Here is a 23,606-nt window from a genome sequence, read left to right as displayed (position 1 = left end):
AGTTTTGAAAGATTAATTTACATTAAATAAAAACTAGAAAATCCCACCGAATAGTTGAATGCGGCGAAATAATCTTACCTCGGCCCTCAGCTGATTCTTCCAAACCAAACCATGATCGGTTTGTTGGCATTTTATAACAAATAGTAATACAAGACTACATACAGTATTACTAGATACAGCGAAGTAATGGATAACTTTTTAAAAGAACAAAAGAAAAGATGCATATTCGTAATGTTTGTATTTTATGAGGAGGTCTTGGCACCTAGCCTAAGGAACTGATAACCAGACAACGGCACTATAAACTCTAAAGAATGTAAAACCCAGTTATGAATATATTTAAATGCACCGTGAACCGAAATGCCGCTAACCGATAGTGATGGTAACCGCAGGCTGCCTGTAAAACCCTTTAAATTCTGTTTGACCACAAAACTAAACCACACCATTTTCCTTTGTTCTTCTGAAATACTTACCAGGGGGATTCTTGAGTATAAATGTTGTTAACTTGTGCCTCATATCCAACATTCCTTGGTAACCACAAGCTTTGCAGCTCTGCTTGATTGTTGCCTTCTTTTCCTGAATTTTGTAAAAGAAAAAATAAATTAATGAAAAGCAATATGTAATTACAACAATAAACTTGTAACAACACAATGCAGCTGGGGTATCTGGCATCTGTTTTAGCTTAAGTATCCAACCAACATTAATATTTACTTTTTTATCTTTTGCACAAAGATCTCTGTAGTTTACAAAAAACTGTGCCTTCTGTCAAGTGTTATGAAGACACTGCAAATTAATGAGACAAAAATTTTTTGAACTTTTTCCAGCACAGCAAAGTTCCCTTGTCCTTTACTTAACACTTTTAAATTACATTTTATTAAATAATAGAATTTTTAAAATCATCTTTTTAACTGCAGCGATACCTTATATATTAATCCATACCCTTCAAGCCAGAGCTAACCCAGCCTTGTTCTAACCCCCCAAAAGTTTTGCTCTGCAAAAAGCATTCATATTTAGTGACATGAATTCTTTCCTTAAATTAACAAACTACATTATATCATAAACATTACATGTCATCACCAACCTCATAAAGAACGTTTACGCAAGGAATTTTGTTACCTTATTAATTACCCACAACTGGTAAGGGGTCCACATGCATACAAAAACTGTTCATCTATAAATTACCATATCTCACAAGTTTTCCAATATACAGTTACAGTGGGCCCTCCATATTCGCGTTCTCCAGATTCATGGATTTCTCTCTGGACCTTATCAATCCATTATTTGCGGTGAATTTGCCTACTCGCAGGTTTTTTTTCAACGATAAATATTTTTCCGACAATAAATAATCCAAAATTAGTGTATTTTGATGTTATTTTCATGACTAAGTACATTTTTATGATACAAAAATGATTTACTAATTTTCAAATATTAATATGGATAAATACTGTATTAGTAAGTTTAATACGATTAAATGATATCACATAATAACAACAATAATTATCTCTCTTTCTTATGTATACAACAATAATTATCTCTCTTATGTGTTTTCTGTATGATAAATAAATGATTTAGTAATTTTCAAATAATATAAATGTAAAGAGCAATCAATTCATTAAAGAAAATACTATAGTGAATTAGAAAGATTTAGTTTATAAATTAAAAATTATGTAAGAATAAAGGAAATACGTCTTCACGCATCTGTGTGTGTGTGTGTGTGTGTGTGTGTGTGTGTGTGTGTGTGTGTGTGTGTGTGTGTGTGTGTGTGTGTGTGTGTGATAAATAAATGATTTACTAATTTTCAAATATCAATATTAATGTAAACAGCAATAACATCAATTCCTTAAAGAAAATACTAAAGTGAATTAGTAAGATTTCAGTTTATAAATTAAAAGATTATGTAAGAATAAAAGAATGTGACAGGAGGGGAGGGAGGGAGGGGGGAGGGAGGGAGTCTCTCTCTCTCTCTCTCTCTCTCTCTCTCCTCCTCTCTCTCTCTCTCTCTCTCTCTCCATCTCTCTCTCTCTCTCTCTCTCTCCTGAGATTAGAGATTTTTATGGTACATGTATGTATAATATGTCTCTCTCTCTCTCTCTCTCTCTCTCTCTCTCTCTCTCTCTCTCTCTCTCTCTCTCTCTCTCTCATGTTCAAGATGACTTTGAAATTATATTAATAATATAACCTCAAAGATTAATACAGTAATAGGTTAGTAATTTTGGGTATATTTAAAGTAGGATGTTATTTAAGGTATACATTTGGTATCTGAACTTTCAAGCATTTTTGGTGGTGGTTCTAACTATTCGCGGGTTTTAACTATTTACGGGGGTGTCTGGTACACATCCCCCGCGAATACGGGGAGAACACTGTAAAATCATTTGAAGTCCTTTCTCATCAACAAATATGGCCAGATCCATATTACATATTGATAAGAACCCAGGCAATATTGACACTTCATATATCTTGGGTAGCCAAGGCATGTGTCAGAAGCTTCCAAATGTTCTTGCTACATTTTCTTTTAATTTATAAAGGATTTTTCAGTTGTATGTACAGATGGTAAGTAACAGCAGAGAGGTTATATTTTAAATTCTACAACCTGCTATGAGTATGGGTTCCTACATCAATCCTCATATAAACTGGACATCCTTTTAACCCTTTCACTTTTGACCTTTATCAACAATTACGTCTGTGGGAAGCAGCAGTGACTTGAGCAGATGTAAAAAATCTTCATATCACTTTTGTTCTTACAATTTTTCAAGTCAGACCACTCAATTTTTGTTTTCCAGCTAAACTATTTTTTAATCCCACCAAAACTTCTTTTATAAAAGTTGGTGGAATTATGAGTAAAAATTATGGAGTTCCATGTTGGCCGAGTGAATTTTGAGCTCAGCTACCAATCTGGTGGTCCTTAGTTCAATTCTCGGCTTGGCCAACGCAGAACCAGAGGAATTTATTTCTGGTGATAGAAATTCGTTACTCGATACGTTGTTCGGATCCCACAATAAGCTGTAGGTCCCATTGCTGGGTAAATCATTGGTTCCTAATCATGTAAAAATATCTAATCCTTCAGAAGCCAGCCCCAGGAGAGCTGTTAATCAGCTCAGTGGTCTGGTAAAACTAAGATATACTTAACCTCCTGTAAAAATTTTGGGGGAAAAAATGTGATGGTCATTTTATATATTGCAGTGCAAGTAATTGCAATTATAGCAAAGAAACTAGGATGAAATGAATGCTCAATTTTGTTTCATTTGGCAGCTGAGCTCTATACAGAGCGCTTCAATTTGTTTGCGGCCTTTATGTCCAAGCTAGGGGAGGAAGAGGGATTGATCATGTAATTACTTGGTAAATATAACTAAACTTTAATTTGATTATAAAAATGTCAATTTTGTATAGGAAACTTACTAATTACATAGCTGATTCCACATTGAGGGGAGGTGGGATCTATTGACATAGGGGCAGTCCCTGGTTTACAACAGGGGTTCTGTTCTCGAGACGCATTGTAAGCCGGAACATCATTGAAAATCTTAAAAAATCCTAAGAAAACCTTTTAATGCTTTTGGGTGTATTTAAAACTATGTAACTGCATTTTTATTGTATTTCTCATAACATAAAACCTTCAAATATTGATTATTTTGCCTTTATGGAGATATTTCTTCCATCTGATTGGCATCGTAAACCTGGAAATAATTTTTAAAGAATATAATTGAAAAGTGTTGTAACCTTGGACTGTCGTAAGCCGAAACCGTCGTAAACCAGGGACTGCCTGTACTCTACACCAAACCATTAAATTAAATAATGATTTTTTAATCGAGCATTTGCCAGCATTTAGACAATGCTTGTCGTTTTTTTTTTACCTAGAGAGAAAGCAACAGCAGAACGATACTGCCTCTGGTCAATTGATCCACTTGACCTGTAGTGGGCATGGCTGGATAGGCCCGTGTTGCCCCTACATAAGTGGATCGTATGTATTGGGGGAAGTACACCTGTGGCTAGCAAAATAAAAATAAAATGCCTCTGCCCTGGGAAGAGACCATATAAAAAATCATAACACTGCTACCTACACTGTAAAAAAAAAAAAAAAAAAAAAAAAAAAAAAAAAAAAAAAAAAAAAAAAAAAAAACCCACCACCACCCATCCACTAGTAACTGGTGGGTACTCCATGTACAATGACAATGTACCCCCAGGTTTACCATACTGGAGGGACAGATGACCACCTATGCACGGATAAAAGTCCCGAAAGACTGCAACTTTCATACGTAGTCTCCATGTCCTAGAGATAGTGTGCTGCGGAAAGTGATTTGCATCTGCAGAAGGCTGACTGAAGGATATTCAAAATGGACATATTATGCCTGAAGGAGAGAGAGGTAACAACTGCCCGGACCTCACGAGTCTTTACTTTAAAAGTCGATAAGACTTCATCTCCAATCTGAGAGTGGGATTCAGAAATCAGGCTCCTCAGAAAAAGGAACGTGTGTTCTTGGAGAGAGAGAGTGTAAAGGGTTCTTTACTGAGCACACTAGCTTATCTGAAGGTCCTCCAATTTTCTCCATCCTATGGAGATATTATCTGATAAGTCTTTTCCGGGCTGAGTAGTCTTTCCTCTTCTGATTCCAGGTGGTCTGTTAAATTCTTAACTGTGTAGGAATGGGGTTTAGAGGGGTCTTCGTTTTTGGTGAGGAACCCAAGAGAGGGAACAAACTACATTTCCTTGAAAAACCCACTCTCTTATTGATGTCTCAGAGAGAGAACTGATATTATTGTTGTTTACATTAATATTAAATATTTGAAAATTAGTAAATCATTTATTTATCATACACAAAAAAAATGTCTGTTGTGAGAAACTATTATTTTTATCTGATATCATTTAATCCGATTAAATTTACTAATGTAATATTAATCAACATTAATATTTGAAAATTAGTAAATCATTTTTGTACAACAAAAATTACACTAATCAGTCAATATTTATCATCAGAAAACCCCACGAATAGGCGAATTTCCCATGATTAATGGGTAGATATGGTCCAAAGAAAAATCCGCAAATAGACGAGTCCACGAATGTGGGGGGGTGACTGTAAGCGGCAAATCTAGCGTTATAATGGAAATATATTTAACATCATTACATAAATAAACATAAAACTTACATTTGGGTGTAAAACAGTCTCTGGATTTTCACATTCTGGACAGAGAACAAATCTCTTAATGAAACCATCAAGAAGATCCTGGAGTTTGGTTGCATCATGAGATCCATTTACAATGTAACGGTCGTTTTTGAAATCAAACTGGGTCTGTGCTCCCAATTCACATCCAAAATACTTGCAAGGATCTGTACAAAAAAAATATATATATATATAAATATAAAATGCTAGTGGAAAGTCTTATAATTGTGAAAACACTAGAGCACTTTTGGCCATTTAATGCTTCAGATAGTGAAAAGATGACTTAGACTGGTTAGATAACATGAGTGAAGAAAAGCAGCAGAATGAAGGTAAAGTACTAAAAGGATAAAAAGTTAGTGAAGCTGCAAGTAAAGGGAACTTCAAAACTATAGAGCAATAGCTTAACAACAAATGACAATCTGCAATGACATGCTGCTACATGAGGTTACAAAACTTTATAACAATCCCTCCCTCCGTTTTTTCAGTGGAGGGTCATAATTCTTCTTAAATTCAGCTATTCATTATTATCAACTTTGTATAATTCTAAATTGTCCCATATCCTCCAAAAATGTGGCCCCAACCCCCACACACATACTTTGAAGTCACAAATAAAGAAGAGTGAGCCAAGTACAACCATTAACTCATTCATAGGTGATAAATATCCACCTCAATGTTAGCATCTGGGGTGTTAATTAGTTACAAGAATCTCCAACTACCCAGGTCTCCCTTCAGTAGTTTATCATCAGCAACAAAATACCTTTCGTTCATCTTTTATTCTGAAATGTATTAAGAGCTACCATGATTGTGCCAAGCTGGGCTTCTAGTCCTTTGGCTTCCTATACTACTACTATGTTCATTTCAATCTTTCCCTAGTTATTGAAAGTAATTCATCTAGTACAGTGTTTCCCTGTTACACTCTAGGCCTTTGTAGATATTGAAAATTTGCAGATATGATACAAAAATAGGATGTATGTCAACAGCAATTTTATCCTTTTCTTTCTATACTTTTTCACTACACAGTACTGTATGTGACAATAAATAACAAAATACACTAAACAGTATTGTACACAAAAACCAAACTGTGCAGTACTTATACTGAAAATTAAATGCAAATTGCCTATACTGAAAATTAAAGGCTTAACAAACATTTAACATAGAAACTCACCCAATCTCTGCAAAAAGATTCTTGGCTGCTGGTTTGTGCAATCTCAAGAGTTATAACAGCTTTACGACCGGTCCAAAATGGGTATTCTACTTACGAAGGGGTTAGGATCCAAAAAAACCCATAGTTTGTTGGAAAAATCATATCTCGAATATAGAGTAGCCTAGCGTACAATATTTGGTATACTTTAACGATGGGGTCCTGTTCCAGCAACCACGTCGTTAAACGAATTCCTAATTAAGCGTGTTACTCCCTATATTTCAACTGCTAGCATTAATTTTCAGTCAGGTATTATACGAAAAACTAGTTTTTGACATAGCTTATTACTTGGCTGAGTTCTGACAATGGTTTTTACCATTTTATTACTCATATATGTCAACTATCATTTTATAACTTCAGTGTATAATTTTTATTAAAAGTGTACTTTATTCAACATATTTAGCCTAAATTTCCAAGTTAACCTAATAGTAAGTCAATACAGTACTATACTTTTCTCAGATCTGCACATTATCATCGGTGACTTCCGTATCCTAATTTGGCATTTCATAATTGTTATTTGTTTCTTCATCATTTATTTTTATTGTAGAAGACAGCAAGATGAAAAAAAAACAATGGATGAATTTCAGCAATCACAGGGCATTTGAACGTCGCCATCAAGACGTAAACAGCAGCACACCGCCATCTACTTCGAGTGGCCAGCAACAAAATGTAAACATTGAATTACATTGCTTCACAGCAACCTTTATCATTCGTTAAACTTTTAGAACTGTTAATAGTAGTAGTGTAATTACAGTAGTAATAATATTTAGGAAAACACTAATTTATCAGTAGGCTAAGCCTCAGTCGCAGTTGATAAATTTTACTCACGAGTTTGTTATTTGTCTGTATGCGCAGCATACCCATAACAATCACCAAACATGAAATCCTCAACTCTCAATGAGTTACTTACCCTAGGGCAGCATATTTCCCTGTGTGTGCATAAGAAAATTGGTGTTCTGCCAAGCATGAGACTTTGAATTCCAGTCCCCCCCCCCCCCCCCCCTCCCCCCCCCCCCCCCCCCCCCCCCCCCCCCCCCCCCCCACCCCCCCAACCCCCCCCCCCCCCCCCCACAAAAAAAAAAAAAAAAATAAATAAATTTTTTAAGAATAAACAAACTGTAACTACCTAGTTACTATGGTTTAACGACCAATCACACATTTACACAAAGAACACTCCTATGTAAGAATAAGGTCTGTACTATATACATTTACTTACATGTTGGAGGTCGGCCAAGTGCCTTAGCAACATCAACCATGTTTACAATGACTGTCTTGATACCATTGCCTTTGCCCTCTACCTTTGCAATAAGCTTCGGCATTTTATACCGGTAGAAGGCATCCATGACATTTCGGTTCACGTTGTACGACATCTACAATAAATAAACTTCTTTTAGCTTGAGACAAAGTGCATATTTATTCAGCTTAATTAAAAACATGAAAATATAAAAAAAACCACTTTTAGCTTGAGACAAAGTGCATATTTAGCTTGCTTAAAAACATGAGAATAGCAATAAAACTACCTTCTTAAAACAAATTTACTGTGTTCATTCTCCTTTTAGCCATTTCTATATAATACTTTCCTAGTTTATGAACTACCATAACTTTTGACAGATAAATACTGATACACACCTTGGTGGTTTAATGAAATCTTCTTGATGAAAAGAGACCTGTAGTTAATGTTTGTAGATGAAGTGGAAACTAAGATTTCAAATACTGTTGATTATGTCCAGTACAATTAGTGACAAAAATTAACTACTTGTGGTAGCTTGATGCTGTTCTCATGAGGATAGTCAGCAATCCACTGCAAGTTCTGTAAAGAATCATATTTAAATAATATACAAGATCTCATCACATAAGATAAAACACAAAAATCATATAAATCTTAGAACACTACTCTATGAGCAATCCACAAAAAAGCTATCAAAATAACCATGATTGATGACAAATAAGACATCCCCACATCAGCAAGGTATATTCAGGAAAACTTTTGCGTGTACATGTTTACAATTTCTTATCTGAAACTTCCAGAAACTGAAGAGCTTTGAAAACCTAAATTTTTCTTTTATTGTGGGGGGTAGTGAGTGTGTCAATCATGTTTGCTTGGCCTGTCATCAGTTGAATTTATGCCATCCCAAGTTTGGGTGAGACATGGGAAAACATGTCTCTCTAGTATGTTGCCAAATGTGTGAGCATTGGCCTGATTAGAATATTACACTGACAGTATCTATTTGCAGTCAAACAGTTAGTATATGAAATACTGTAATGTATGTGCATTAACAAACCATAAAAGTGTGAACGTTACAATCATGAGCTAACTGAATTCTGTTAATGTTTACATTCTCAAAATTATTAAAGGTTTACTGTCAACAACATTACCATTAGTTACTAAACAACGACTAATTCAATACGTACAAATCTCTGATAAATTAGCAAATATGAGCTGAAACAGGAATCTTGCTTTTATTTATAAATAAATGAAACAAATTTCAAATGAAGTAATTTTGTGATTTTGCCAGTTTGATATTTCTTTCACCTAATCTAAAATGTCTTGCAGCCTATCCATTATTCATTGCTTCAGCTACAGATGCAACCTGCAACTTCAATCTAATGGCATTCTCAAAATCTTTTAGTGAAAGATAATTAATTTATTGTACAGAAAATCATATTCTCCTTTTGTGTGTGCTAATCATGCTTATAGTCAGATAAACCTGTAATGAAATACCGTACAATAAATCAAGAAAAGCCAACTGAGAAAAAAGGCAACAGGTGATACAGTACTAAGAAATCATCACACAAAGCAATGAGGTAGAGAAAGTTAGCTTTTGCAATTGCTAAGGTTTGTGTAAACTATGGTATTGTGTTGCATACAAGAGAAATTACTACATATTGTGTACGAGAGAAAAAGAAGAGGTTTACTTTTTCTGTGTATGTACAATGTATTTTGGGGAAAATTATAAAATTGTGTTAACTATTATACTGTATTGCATACAAGAGAAAAAAGGAGTTTACTTCCTGAACAATACAAGCACTATAAACCCAGATCGCCATTAACAGAATTCACTGATAACCGGGGACTGCCTTATCATTAACCATTTAGGCTCTTCGCCACAAAAACCCTAGTACGTAACAAGCAATGATGTGCTACCTTCGGCATAAGAGACTTACCTTTGAAGAGCAGCGGTATGGAGGCAGTAGAGAGAGCCACATTCATAGAATAAATTTCAGGTTTTGACTGGGAGGAGCGCAACAGTGCTCCAAAAGATCGTTCTGCCTTTCTTCTGTTGTTTGGTACAGCATAAGTGGGTTCTTGGTGTCCACAAATGGACAACAGCTACTAAATCAAATTAATACAAAGACACTGCTGGAAAGCATACAAGAATTATAATGAAACTCATGAAAATACAACTTGGCTGCAAAATAAAATTTCTTTCATTAAAAAAAATACAATTTCTTTCAAGTGGACACATAAGATCTATCTTTACTAAGAGTAGAATAAAAAAAAATCCAATTAGTTTACATAAAGTAATTTTACATTGACCTTATAATACAATGATACTTTAAAAATGCCCAATATTAGTGAGAACTCCAGTCTAAAAAGAAACACATTCTTAACCCTATTTAGATAACATGGGGTATTTTCTACACATGTCAAACATCTTTCAACTATTCAGACCACACACACCATGCTGCTTGAGTGCACATTCTACCCACTAGCTGTAAGGGAGTGTATAACAAGTTGCCCTCTCTATAGATAGGCAAAATATGGGGCCCTGAAGTGCACTGTGGAGGTAGAAGATACTCCTGGTTACCAAATAGTGATTTCTTTTGCACTTAAACCTTAAGGGACGGGCTAAATATATATCATGCATACCCTAAGACCATTTAAGAAAAAAACACCAATGGAAAGAGGGAGATATTCATATGCACATGACGTAAGAAAAAAATGATTACATTTTTTCCTACCATCCATGGGGATGTGAAGTGACTATCTACAACCCTGTGTGGAGCCTCTTTTCAGACTCGTGAATTTTTCCACTGTTACACGTTTTTTCTAATAATTTATTTCATTCTGTAAAATTATAATTATGGCTCACACAATGTCATAGCAGATAAGAACTAAAATCAGTAACAAATTCCAAGTATATTTGTTGCAAAATATTTATGAGATTTGTGAGATGCAGTAAGTTTTTGTGAGTTATTCATGTTTTTGCTAATATTTCTTTGCAAAATTAAAATTATAGCTGAAATACTATCATAAAAGATAAGAACTAATACCAACATCAATCTCTGGGTATATTTATGAGCAAATAAATAATAGAAATAGAAAGAAGGGCAATAAATTTCCCATTTAAGTCAAGAGGCATACTGAGCTGAGCTTGCCTCTGCTCTTTCTGTCTTGAGCCAAGATACTATAGTTGCTAGTTGCTATTGGTCATTTATGAACCACTGAAGTGATAGTAACCTGCTAAATTCATCCGAATCGTATGGTGCATATATTAACACTCACCATGAGTTAGCTTGTCCACCATCCAAAACCTGTTATTAATACTCACATGACTGTGCCTGTCCATTAAGGGTTATAACATTTTTTTTCATTTGTGACTACATAAGCTTGTTTTAGTCATACAAAGACTAAAAGTGGCAACTGATTACTGATGCTGGGAAATCTCCTCCTGATATGAGCTTGGGACATTATTTCACCAATGAATTAGTCAAACCGCAAACAAATTCTCACAAATGTTACAGCAGAAATTAGTTTACAAGTGTGCCACTAGTGAAAGACCAGCAAACCAACTTTGGTATGCCGTATGTGGGGACACTTCATAAAAAAACTTAAAATTATAAATTCCATCAAGTTGCTTGCATCACAATAAAGCACTAAGTTCACAGTTTACTCTTGTTGTATCTTTTTGTTTAGTAATAAATTAAAATTTTGATATTTTTTTAACCCCACCCTAGGTTAATCTTGCTTAAACTTTTTTTTCAGCTCATACAGTATACCCAAAGATTGGTGATTACATTATTAAGTAAACTGTTCATTGATATTAGGAAGTACAATTAACTCCATTGTAAAAGAAAAAAAAATGATGGCATCCACCACAAGGTCTATGACTGATTTTAAACACTTCACCTTCATTAAGTGCTAATTGTCTCTTTATTAGCTTGATGTACTAGACTTCCTTCTACACATACATTATAACGTCTACTTGATTTTCTTCATTTGGTGATGGCTTTAAAGTTATCTTAGCTTGCTCCTCAGTTTGAGATCTAGGATTAAGCTATCAATTTAAATTATTTGGGATTAAAGGTTTTTTTTACTTTCATCACTTATTAAATTAAGTTTTACCGTACTACTGAACTGATTATCAGCTCACAGGGATGGCTTGAAGAATTTTTTTTCTTAATTTACACACACACACACACGAACTCCATTTCCCAGCATAAGGTTTATTTGTTTTAATATCTTCCATTCTTTCGTTCTATATTTCTTGTCATTTTTTTAAATACTTACTTTTGTATGTCTTACATACTCATTAATAAGGATATTTACATTTGATCTTGTCATATGGGCTACTACTTTAGCTGCTTTATCATAATCTTCATTTCCCTTAATCCCTGCCAACAAATATTATAATAAACAGTTAAGGATATAAGGGTCCCCAAACATTATTTCTTTCAGGTCGAGCATTCTTTATCCATCTTTTAATATACCATGTCTACTTGGCTTAAGATGAGTACCATTTATTGTCCAGACTTGTCAATTTGCCAATTAATGGCATAACATTTATTTTATTCAAGGATATTGATTTTTCTGTCTAATTTGCAATATCTTTTTGAAATGTATCCCTATGTAATATCTTGTTTTTGTCACATTTTTCATTTTGCCTCATATGTACATGGGGTTGAACTGTGTTTATGTTTCACACGAGTTGGGTGTGGTTATTCCCGATGACTGATCAATTGCAAAGACACCCGAGCCAGAGAGAGAGATACTCCCGATATTCTTTAAGGTTGGCAAAATAAAGGAAAAAAAATAAAGCCATGAATTTCTTTTGCCAACAAATATTATAACCAACAGTTAAGATTTTAAGGGTCCCTAAATATTATTTCTTTCAGGTCAGTATTCTTTATCCATCTTTTATTATGGCATGCCTACTTGCTTTATGATGAGTACCATTTACTGTCCTGAATTTTTCTCATACTTCTTGTATGGAAGTATCATTTGAGGTCCAACGCATATTTCCAGTGAAATTATTCTTTTCCAATGCATATTTACCCTGTGAAAATATTCTTTCTTGATTTATTCTTTTTACTTTTTTCAATTTCATCAGTAATGTTTTTAATATTTCACCACATTTTGTATTCAAATTACCTGGGCGTCTGCCTATGAAATATTTTATTTCATTAATTCTGTTAGCTTATTACACCAGGAAATTTTGTCTTCTGGAAGAGATTTTGGTATTGCTTTATCCACAGCATTTTTAATGAAAAAAAGACAAGAAATTGACTAGTTTCATTATAATCTTATAGAAATTCAATGGTGGAAACTCCTAGTGTGCAATTTAGACTGGTATTCATAAGTAATCCTTTAGGTTTTATCATCGATGTATATTTAAAAAGTTGTTTGTATATGGCTGTAGTGCCTAATTTTCCTTCTTCCTCTCTAATGTAAATGCGAAGGTGCATTACCTATGATACAATTTTGTTGACACAAATATACCACTGGCTCATTCTTTTAGCAATTTTAATTCTCATATATGTAATCTTGTTTGTAGACCATTAACTTTCCATTGTAAAATATATAGCTACTGAAAATATGTGTAAACGGTTGAGTATTACTTTCCTTTTCGTATTTATAAACTTTTTATAACAATCTATTGACAACATTTATCTGTTTCTTTGTAATGTAAGTGTTCATTGCACCTGCAATCTTGTTCATGGGTGTTCGAATAGTTTTTTTTTCTTAATTCCATGTGTTTCTTATCATGTCTGTTACACTCTTTTGTTTTTTGTTCTTACTACACAATTCAATGAAGCATTCATTACATCCGCATGTTGCGTATACGTATTTAGTCTCATTTGCCCGTTGTGCCAATTATGGGCATGGTTCTCTTCTGCTGTATCTGTGCTTTGGGTATCTGCTTCCATTGGTTTTACTTTTATTTGACATAAAAGGTAAATTCTTAGATTGCTTATGCTGTTTTCTTTCTCCCTATCTTTTGTCTTTTCATCACTTCTTCAGGTTTCTTTAGTTCTTGTCCCCTGTATCCTTATGCTCCTAAAACTAGGGACTGAGTAGAATAATTTCATTATCTGTATATACAGGCAGTCCCCGGGTTATGACGGGTTCGGCTTACAACCTTCAGAGGTTAAGGCACTTTTCAATTATATTCATCAGAAACTGTTTCCAGGGTTACGACGCCTACAACGCTGATCTGGCAGACGAAATGACACCCAAATTGCAAAATAACCAATAATTGAAGGTTTATTTATAAAAAATGCAATAAGGATGCATTTGAATGCACCCAAAGCATTAAAAGTAAAGTTTTCCTAGGATTTTTGACGATGTTCCGGTTTACGACGATTTTCTGCTTACGACACGTCTCAAGATCAGAACCCCCCATCGTAACCCGGGGACTGCCTGTAATTTGGTTTTTCATATATTTTTTATCTTACTTGTGGGTATTACTTTCTTTACTTAAGGGAGGGGAATGGTTTTATTACTTTAAAACTTAATAGTAAACTTTTGAACACAATAATAGAAAATTTAAAGGGTGACTTTTTGGGTCAGTTGGAACAAATTATATCCTCATTCCCTTTATTTCTTATAAGGAAATATGTTTGATATTTCGAGCAAATCACAATTCGAATAACCTTCTGGAACAGATTAAGTTTAAAGGTCAAAGTAATACTGCATATAAATAATATATTTGGTCAAGACTTTTGGTCTTCCTTTAGTTTGTACGTTTTTCTTGGTTGCCTGCATTATTTTACAATTATTCACTTATTATCTCTTCCAAATATTTTCATTAGTTGCCATTTTGTATATCAAATTTCTGGATTGGTAAACAAAACTTTAATTCCAATCTAATATTGCTTCCACAGTGGTCATTCCCATTCTCTTGTAATATTTTCAGCTCTGTTTTACACACACAATATGAACAGTTAATTCAAGCTTGCATGATGTTATTGACTGTCACTTAAACACATTCTTAGTTCAAAGACACCACTTGGTTAGAAGGTCATTAATCCACCACATGCATACTGTAATTATGATTGTTGGGTCTTTCTTTTTTTATGAATCATCCCCAAGAAGTTTTGCACCTGGTGGGTTAATTAATGTAAGGTTGGAGTTTTCTTGGTTTAAATTTTCAATATTCGTCCAATTAACTCAAATTTTCCTATCTTTTATTGTTATTTCGCCCCCTCTTTTGTGTGGGAAGAGTATTTCTAGGACCATACATGACTGCCTCATTCTTTTTTCCATTATTTGATAAAACTACTTGGACCTGAATGTTAGTTCATTGTCATAACTGACTTACGTTACGGATTTCCATAATTAACAAGTAGCCATATTTAGTCTATTGAATTGCAGTTTCTCTGAACCATTCATGTTATTGAATTTAGTTTCTTATCTTCACCTGTCTGAAAGACATTTCTTGTTAATATGACATTTTCATGTTTTGGTGGCGACACGCCTGTTTCTGTTTTGAGAATCAAAATCCCGACTAACAATTACGAAGGCTTCAACGATCTTTGACAAAGTTTACTTGAAAGTGAAGTGTTCAAAATTTCTATTTCCATGCAATGGTCATGAACATGCATTACTTTGTCATCAGGCGTAAGTTCAATAAAATTTGTCCCGATAATTTCTCATGCATACCATAAGGCTACACTGTAAGGACAGGCTGTCTTAAAGCTTATTAGAAAACATGTCCAATGATTTTAACGCCTTGATGGTCATCAAACTGTTAAAATCAGGTCCAGCAACAAGACCAGAACCTGACAAGACTTTTAACCCACTTGACCACATCAGCAAGCCAAATTCTATGGGTGAGAAGGCATGCAGATTAATCTCACATTTCTGCATGTTTAATGAGTGAACAGAAACATTCCAAGACAGCAAAGGTATTGTCATCTAAAATACAATTCTAACTGGGAGAGAAAAAAAACGAGCCGGTAGAAGACAAAGGCCAACTAATTTCATTTTGAGAAAATAAATAGGTGCACTATGAAGCCTCCACCCCATGCCTAGGGTCAAGTAAGTCACCAAAATATATATATGTACAGGCGGCCAGCGGTTAATGGCGCAATCGCTCAGCGGCGAATCGGTTTTACGGCTGTTGTCAAAAATATTCATTAAAAAAATTAGGCATTTTAAGGTATTTTTACAGCACATTTTTCGGTCAACAGCACCACTAGCACCGTTATGTCTAACGAGTACAAACATTTGTAGAAATACTGTTCAGCCCATAAAGGTTATGCAAATGATATTAAAACATTTTATTGTGTATTATTACATAGGTATTAGGGTAAAATATATGCCCCTGATGCTGTTCTATGCCAAAAATAGAGTTACATAAGTGCAAATTTAGCTATGGATGTGTCAATTTATAAATGTTCATGCTTTCATGTTTTGATCTATATTGATCTTTGATTTATAGCGAATAAAGTTATTACATTAAGATAACTCCGTTCTTTTCTACATAACATCACTCATAAGAACTACAGTAATAGTGCACTATAGTACAATGATTGAAATACAAGCTGAATGGACGTTATCGAATTTGGTTGTAATAAAAAATAATAAATAAATAAATAAAAAAAGTTTCAAGTTTGGTTGTTCAGAGCTGTACACATTTACGCAACGAGTATAACGTTAAAACAATACTTTCATCATTCTCTCTTGCTGTTTTTGAACTTACGTAACTAGAAGATGGGATAAAGTTAGGCTATTGTAATTTGGTCTCATAAAATCGGATTATCGCAAGACGAATGATCGTAACTTGAACACTACAGCTACCCGTACACTGTATAAAACCTTATTATATCTTTACATACTTTAGACACTCAAAGGATTAAAGCTAGTCTTTTTTCACTTTACAGTATTTATAATACAATAATGCACTGTACATTACTACTGTACAGTAAATTCTATAGTACTTTACTGAATAAATATAATTTTACTTATTGCGCCATCGCGGGATTACGGCGCTGTTAACTGGTCTAGAATTTCGAAAGGTGTGCGGCGGCCATGGGCTTTAAAATCACTTAGCATCGAAAATCACTTAGCGTCGGCGGCCATGAACGGAACCCCTGCCGCTAACCGAGGGCCACCTGTACTGAAAACAAAAGCTTTCCAATAACTCAACCACACTACACCTTTAAAGAAAATTTAGACAAAAACACTATGGACAAACCACAGCTTAAGAGGGAAAAAGGCATAATCCTTAGTGCCTTACCGAGTGCCAGTAAGCAATGGGATGATGTCGTATTTTTGAGGTGGGTGGCTTGTTCAAGTCACGAAGTCCTGAATGGCTGAAGTTTACGATGCCGGTTGCTATTAAACTGCCTATTTCTGGGGGAAAAAAATCATTATTAGAGAACATTATAGGGTGCACCACACAATTACACATTCTCAATGATCATGATCATTTTGTAAAAGTGATCCCAATCTTATGAGATACTACCATAATCCTTCAATTATCCAGATTAATAGAACCATGGGCCATTTAGATACTGGTGAAATCAGGATAAGGGTGAGTAAAGAAATCTAGGAGAGTTCAAGAGCAACTCTGTACCCTTCCTTACCTAACCTTGTTAATACCATATAACTGTAAACACTCAATATGCTTATAACCAACTACCATCACACTGAACTAACAACTTGACAAAAAAGTTAAATTACCTATTTTACCCACAGCCTACCAATGGTCTTATGACCATTGTATTTCTATATGGCAACTTTCCTATCAGTTGTTACCATACTGTATCATCATACACAAGAAGTAGGATGTGTAACCATGAATTTTTGACCTAGGCTAGGTGTTACACTCACAGTATTCTTGCATAAGGCAAATAGGCTATTACAGCTGTATTTAAGAAACAGGTAATGGTAATGAAACATATTTTCACTTACTGAATCCATTTATACCGTACTATCATGTTATATCATAATTGCAATATGTATAATAAAATCATTATCTGGCATTTGCACCAAGCAATGTTTACGTACAAAGAATCAGGTCATTGAGCCTACTGGCAACAGAATTTGGAGAATTATTTTTAAGTTGCTAAAAGAAACACACGTATTACATACCAGAATTATTTCTCTTTCTGTACATAAATGTAAAAAAGATATATACACTATACAAGGGTAAACTAACAATTTGTAAAAATGTAATCCCTCAAAATAACAACATTGTTTATTTATCTCATACTTGATGTATATGTCAGTTCTTTGGAAGTTTGTTAATTATAAGATATGGTTTTGAATCGGAAATCCGTTCACTAAAATAAATAAAGTAAAGACTTTTTACTTTCTAATTTTATTTATTTAGCAAGGAGATGGGATTAAGGATTAAGAGGTTCCAATTGCCAAATCTTTAGGAATTATTGACAAATTTGTTTATTACTTGTATGACACTGTGGGTGATAAATTGTAAAAAAAAAAAAAAAAAAAAAAAAAAAAAAAAAAGCAATTCTGGATAGGTCTAAGTGAGTTATAGTAGTTCAAGGTAAGTATAGCTAGGAAAAATACAAATTACCAAGAATTTGTGATTTGTTCCGATGCCATCTACTTACCTTGAACTACTTTAATAGGAGACTTATCCCTTGGAGGAGGGGGTAGTTTATGGAAGCCAGCCCACCGAGACCCAACACAGGGAGCAAGTGCTGATGGCCCAGGCCTGGCTGGCAATGGGAGAGGGGGATTCCGGATAATTAGGCAAAATAAACTATGGGTTTGTCCAGGTCCCTCTCAAGTTTGTATGGATTTAAGGCTTGCCTGAAGAACTTGATGGATCCTCTGTATACCTTGCAGTACGTCAGAGGCGAAAGGCAAGAGAAAAAGTCACACATACATACATACTGCTTCTCACACTCTTCCTGAGTCCTTACGCCCAGTGGTGGGTCAGATCTGTTGGTGGGCTGCCACCATCAGCCCAATTGAGAAGGCATCAACTGACTTGCAAGTGCTATCCTGTAAGTAGTGGGTTGTGAATGTGGACCGTTGTCTGTTCCACACCCCGCCCCTCAAGATCTGGTTGACTGCTAAGTTTTTTGAGAAGGCTACAGAGGTACATATGGCCCTGATCCTTCGGAGAAGGATTACCCGCTCTTTTGTAGCCCTTCTGATCTCCCTTAGCCAGAAGGAGATCATGTTCCTCGAGACCGCATTCTTCACCGAGCCTGTGGACGTGAACAAGGTCCTAATACCCAGCCTGAATCTGGCTGTTCTGCTGAGGTACTTCACCCCTCAGGCTTAAGAGAAGATCCTGCAGGTTCCCTGAATTCACTATGGCTGGAATCGAGAATTCTTCGAACCTGATTTCTGACACTGTGGGATTCTGGGTCTTAGCTATGAGGGAGGGAATATAACGTAAGGGGAGATCCTTCCACCCCCTCAAGTGGGAGACCTCGTAAGCCAACCGATGAAGTTTGCCCTCCCTCTTGGAGTTAATTAACCGTTTTTTGTAAAAGAGGATGAAAATGAATTGAGGCTTAATTGACTTCTAACCTACAAAAATTAAAATGACATTTTCTAAGACAATTTTTATTTTTCATAGCTACAAACCTGAGGTCTTAACAATAGGATGATTTCTAGCGCCTAGCTGGATCTGGTAAAATCACAGATGAATGCAAGGAATCTTGTGAGATCTGGCAATGCGCGTGTATATCGGGTGAAGAGTGGTCAAGGACCACACATCTACGCCACCATGTCGGTCTTTCCCAACTCAGGATGTCTTAGCAGACAGCAGGGCAGCTAGTGGTGGGCAGTACAACGTAAGACCTCGGGTTTGTAGCTATGAAAAATACAAATTGTCTTGGAAAATTTGTCATTTGTTCATACGCGAACAAAACTTCGGTCTTAACAATAGGATAGACTTATACTTAGAGTGAGGTACAAGACATCCTAAACCAGCTGGGGGCCCACCCACCAGTCCAGCTCCAGAAGAAATAACTTCTGGAGAGGGACTGAAGCCTGTAAGAAGCTAGATAAATTGATATCAACCAACCAGACACTGAGCGACGTACAATGATATCTGGAAAAATCATTACATAGGGAACCAAAGAGAAACTTTGACTGTCCAATAACAAACCAACACACCAGGGTTTGTTACCACTCCCAACTCCCCCTTGCCAAGGAGCGGAGCATATGCTACTGAACAGAGGGCTGGATATTTGTATACCAAACAACCACATTATCTATATGACTACCTTACTCACCTGTATCAGACCAGTTCAGCAAATGACGTGTATGTCTATTCCTTAACCCACCAGAAGGAAAGGTACAAGAGAAAGAAAGAGACCAGCCAACTCACTCATTCTCTCATCTACATAACCATCTTAGGTAAGATAACAAACTACCCTGTTAAGGGCAATGAGTCACACAAGCTGTTGGGCAGCCAACACAGGACCCAAGGAAAACGTGTCCATAGATCTGTGGGCAACATCCTTAAGATAGAAAGAGGTGAACGTGGTCTGGTGTAACCAAGTACCAGCGCTCAGCCAAGTTCTTTTTGAAAGCCAGAGAGGGATCAATACCCCTAATGTCATCCACTCTAGCCTGCACAGATGTGGCAGTGGACTCATCAAGAGTCAAGTATGCCTGTCTGATAGCTTCCCGTATCCAAAAAGATACATCCTGTACTAACAAAAAGTCTGCGGCAGCCTGGCCTAAAGTGCCATGTCCTTTTAAGATAGCAACGCAGGGACCAGACAGGACACAACAAAAGCTCTAGAGCATCACCACCCACAGAGTCATTCAGTGATGGAATGAAAAAGTGAACCTATCATCGTGCACAAGGGATTTTGGGTCTTGGCCACGAATTCCGGGGCAAATTTGAATGACACAGACCGCCAACCCCTGGTGTGCTTCACATCACAGCTCAGACTGTGGAGCTCTCCCACTCTTTCCATAGATGCCAAGGCCAGGAGAAAACTGCCTTTAGCGTCTAAGTTCCTGTCAGATAAGTGTTGCAAAGACTCATATGGACCCTTAGTGAAGCTTCACAGAACCAAGGAAACATCCCACGTTGGAGGCCTGAGCTCCCTAGGAGAACTTGATTGCTCAAACCCCTTAACTAGCAAGGAAAGTTCTCAGGACAGTAGATGTCGATATCTCTAAGGAGTAACACTAAACTCAGGGCCGCCCTGTAGCCTCTTATGGCAGAAACAGATAAACGTTCCTCATCTCTGAGGAAGGTTAAAAAATCTGCTATGCACTGAATAGAGGTTGCGAGTGGAGAAAAACCCCGTTTACAACACCAATCACAGTAGATCACCCATATGCCTTGGTACACCCATATGCCTTGGTAAGCCGCAGAGGTCGACCTTCTGAGACTGCTGGACATATGCCCTGCTGTTCTCTGAGAAAAGCCTTTCGCTCGGAGGATATACTTGATAGCCTCCAACTGTGAGGAGACAGGGATTCTACTGACTGGTGGAACCTTTCTGCATGTGGCTGACAAAGGAGATGCCGCTAAGGGGGAATTTCCCTCGGAACCTCCAACAACGACGACAGCAGATCTGGAAACCATTCCGCCTGGGGTGGGTAAAGGCCGAGAGGGGTCAACCACAACTCTTGCCCAGGCAGTTAAGAAAAGCCTGACGCGGTGGTGTAGATGTGTGGTCCTTGACCACTCTTCACCCAATATATGCATGTGTTGCCAGATCTCACAAGATTCCTTGCTTTCATCTGCGATTTAAGCGGATCTAGCTGGGCGCTAGAAATTATCCTATTGTTAAGACCAAAGGTTTGTTTGCGTATGAACAACTAATCAAGCTGAAGTTACTGCAAATCCATGCAGTACCTGACCTTTTAACTTGTATATTGAACTCCAGTACCAATTTTGACATGCACTTTTGATATAGTGACAGCATCTTGGATATATCTAGGCAGCAAAATTATGTATCTAAATAAAGGATTGCTTTCAATATTTTAACATAAACTGGGAGTGACTGAGGAATTTGAATGTGATTAACCAATTAAATGTCAATATTCATATATCCAACGGAAGCCATTTTGAAAACCTGCCAGCCATCTTGGAAAATGGCAAACTTTTTGTGGTTGGGGGTTGATGATGAGACAGGTCAACAGAAACCATTGTGCCAAATTCATGCTTCTATCACCATTTGCACTTTTCTCCTATTATTTTGAAGTTATCCACTCCACTAGTTCTCGTGACCACTGCTCCACTGAATGTCACTTGATCATTTTACCACTTGTTATTGCTGTGTCTGTGACAAGTTAAGCCTACCTGTTCTTCAGGAACCCTCACCTCTGCATGTGGACCAAGCCTACTGAGCACTGCATGTTAAGCCACTTGTTCTTCAAAACAAACCTCTGTTCTTTGCCAGCCTGTACATTTTGGCATCCCTTTTAAATTAGCCTGGTGCAAGTTAAACCTATCATTCTTCATGAACAACCAGCACATACTTGCCCAGTTACCCACATTATATATCACGTGGCTTTTTGTAAGGCACACCTAGTGCTATCCTCCCACAGGAATACTCTCAGCATTTGCATACTCTCTGCACAGACCAGGCACCTATTTCTTACCAAACTGTGCAATTGCTTGCATGGCCATCCTAAACCATAGATATATAGGGGAGAGATTGAAAGGACGAGTAACGATTGCTGCACGTAAGGCACCATTATGTAATAATTTTCAGAAATGGCAGCAGGATCAACTGCAGAGACCAAGGGGGCAAAAAGCCACTTCTGTTACCTAGTGCTTGGCCATCAACTGCAATACGTATTACAAAAGAACAGGGGATCCCATTTCACAAGTAAGAGATCTATTTTCATTCATGAAAATCTTTTAAGACCGTGTTGAAATAACCTCACGTAAACACACGTTAGATCAGTCAACTTACAATCAACTACAAGCCTGCTTTTACACCTAATAAACTAATGAATGTTGTAATAAGCCTATTTAACGTTAAACTCATATATGTAGCCTAATAAATTGGCAAGAGGGTTACCATTTTCCCACTACTACTAGTACAGCAATGTACATAGTATCTTGAGAACTACATTTAGGTCCATCCCTGCTGCAGTTTTTAATGTTAATGTAGTGTTATACTGTTATTTACCATGTTATAAATTAAGTTCTCAAAACATCACCATTTTTACTCAAAAAGGAGACTTCAAATTTATACTACATCATAGTTTTAAAAGTTAATTTAACCAACTAGCTACTCTACCAGGGTTGATCATCAAATAACCAAGGGTAGCCTACCACAACCTAGCCTTAGCTTAACAAAGGTAAGCCTAACTTGGCATGACCTTCAGGAATGCTGATTTTTCTATCTTTCCCCCTTAACAAGCTATGAAAGTTCTAAGTTATTTTTACAGGCTAGCATAACTTAAAACTACACAATGTAAATACGTATATTGTATTACAGGTCAGTATTTACATAGCTTTATATACAGTTATTGTGTCTGCAGATTGTAGCACATAGTAATTAGTAAATGAATATTTTGCCATGTCATTTCTCTAACAACTTTCATGTGCCTTTATTTGTATTAGATTGCATATTACCTTGTGTTTCATTTTCCACCAAATCTCTTTAATGGAGCCTTTTCAGAATTAGTTGATTTTTCATTTTTCTTTAAAGGAACAAATACTTTTATGAACAGTATTGTTTAGTTTTTGCTTAAGAAATAATTGCATTTCTTGTTATCAAGAAAAATATACTTAAAACTTTTAAAAACTTTTGATTTTCAATACTTTATCTTTTACTACATAATCGTAATTCTTAACTGAAAATTTTAACTTACGTTTCTGTATTGACTGCTGTATTGGAATTATGGAAATCAAAGTAAAATAAAAAAAATCACTTTTATTTCAAAATTCAAACCTCATATACATACTTCATTTTTATAACATGTGGATTACACTAATACAGTTTTCAATATAGATATTAATTAGTGTCAGAAATGGTTGGGCAAAGATATTTAGTATTTCAAGAAACACCTGCTTACTAAAAAATCCAAATTTATTTTTGCTAGATGACACCAAATTTAC

The 23,606-nt window shown here is 35.9% G+C and overlaps 1 protein-coding gene across 3 annotated transcripts in view; it reads right to left on the bottom strand.

Moving 5' to 3' along the window:
- Nucleotides 1–23,606, bottom strand: part of LOC135213644 (eukaryotic translation initiation factor 5-like) — a 131,483-nt gene that overhangs the window by 43,113 nt on the left and 64,764 nt on the right. For 2 of the 3 annotated variants that reach the window (XM_064247685.1, XM_064247687.1), the window contains 6 exons: nucleotides 16,815–16,930; nucleotides 9,517–9,712; nucleotides 7,981–8,161; nucleotides 7,568–7,721; nucleotides 5,136–5,317; nucleotides 471–573 (listed from right to left, as the gene is read on the bottom strand). In XM_064247685.1, coding sequence (XP_064103755.1) covers nucleotides 471–573; nucleotides 5,136–5,317; nucleotides 7,568–7,721 — 439 coding nt within the window. In that variant the 5' untranslated portion in view covers nucleotides 7,981–8,161; nucleotides 9,517–9,712; nucleotides 16,815–16,930. The remainder of the gene's footprint in view (nucleotides 1–470; nucleotides 574–5,135; nucleotides 5,318–7,567; nucleotides 7,722–7,980; nucleotides 8,162–9,516; nucleotides 9,713–16,814; nucleotides 16,931–23,606) is intronic. The other variant, XM_064247686.1, reaches the window with a different exon arrangement.

This window comes from Macrobrachium nipponense, chromosome 43 (genome assembly GCF_015104395.2).
Source record: "Macrobrachium nipponense isolate FS-2020 chromosome 43, ASM1510439v2, whole genome shotgun sequence".
Lineage (NCBI taxonomy): Eukaryota > Metazoa > Arthropoda > Malacostraca > Decapoda > Palaemonidae > Macrobrachium > Macrobrachium nipponense.
Note: the sequence above shows the minus strand (reverse complement) of the source record. Positions and strands in the feature narration are given on the sequence as shown.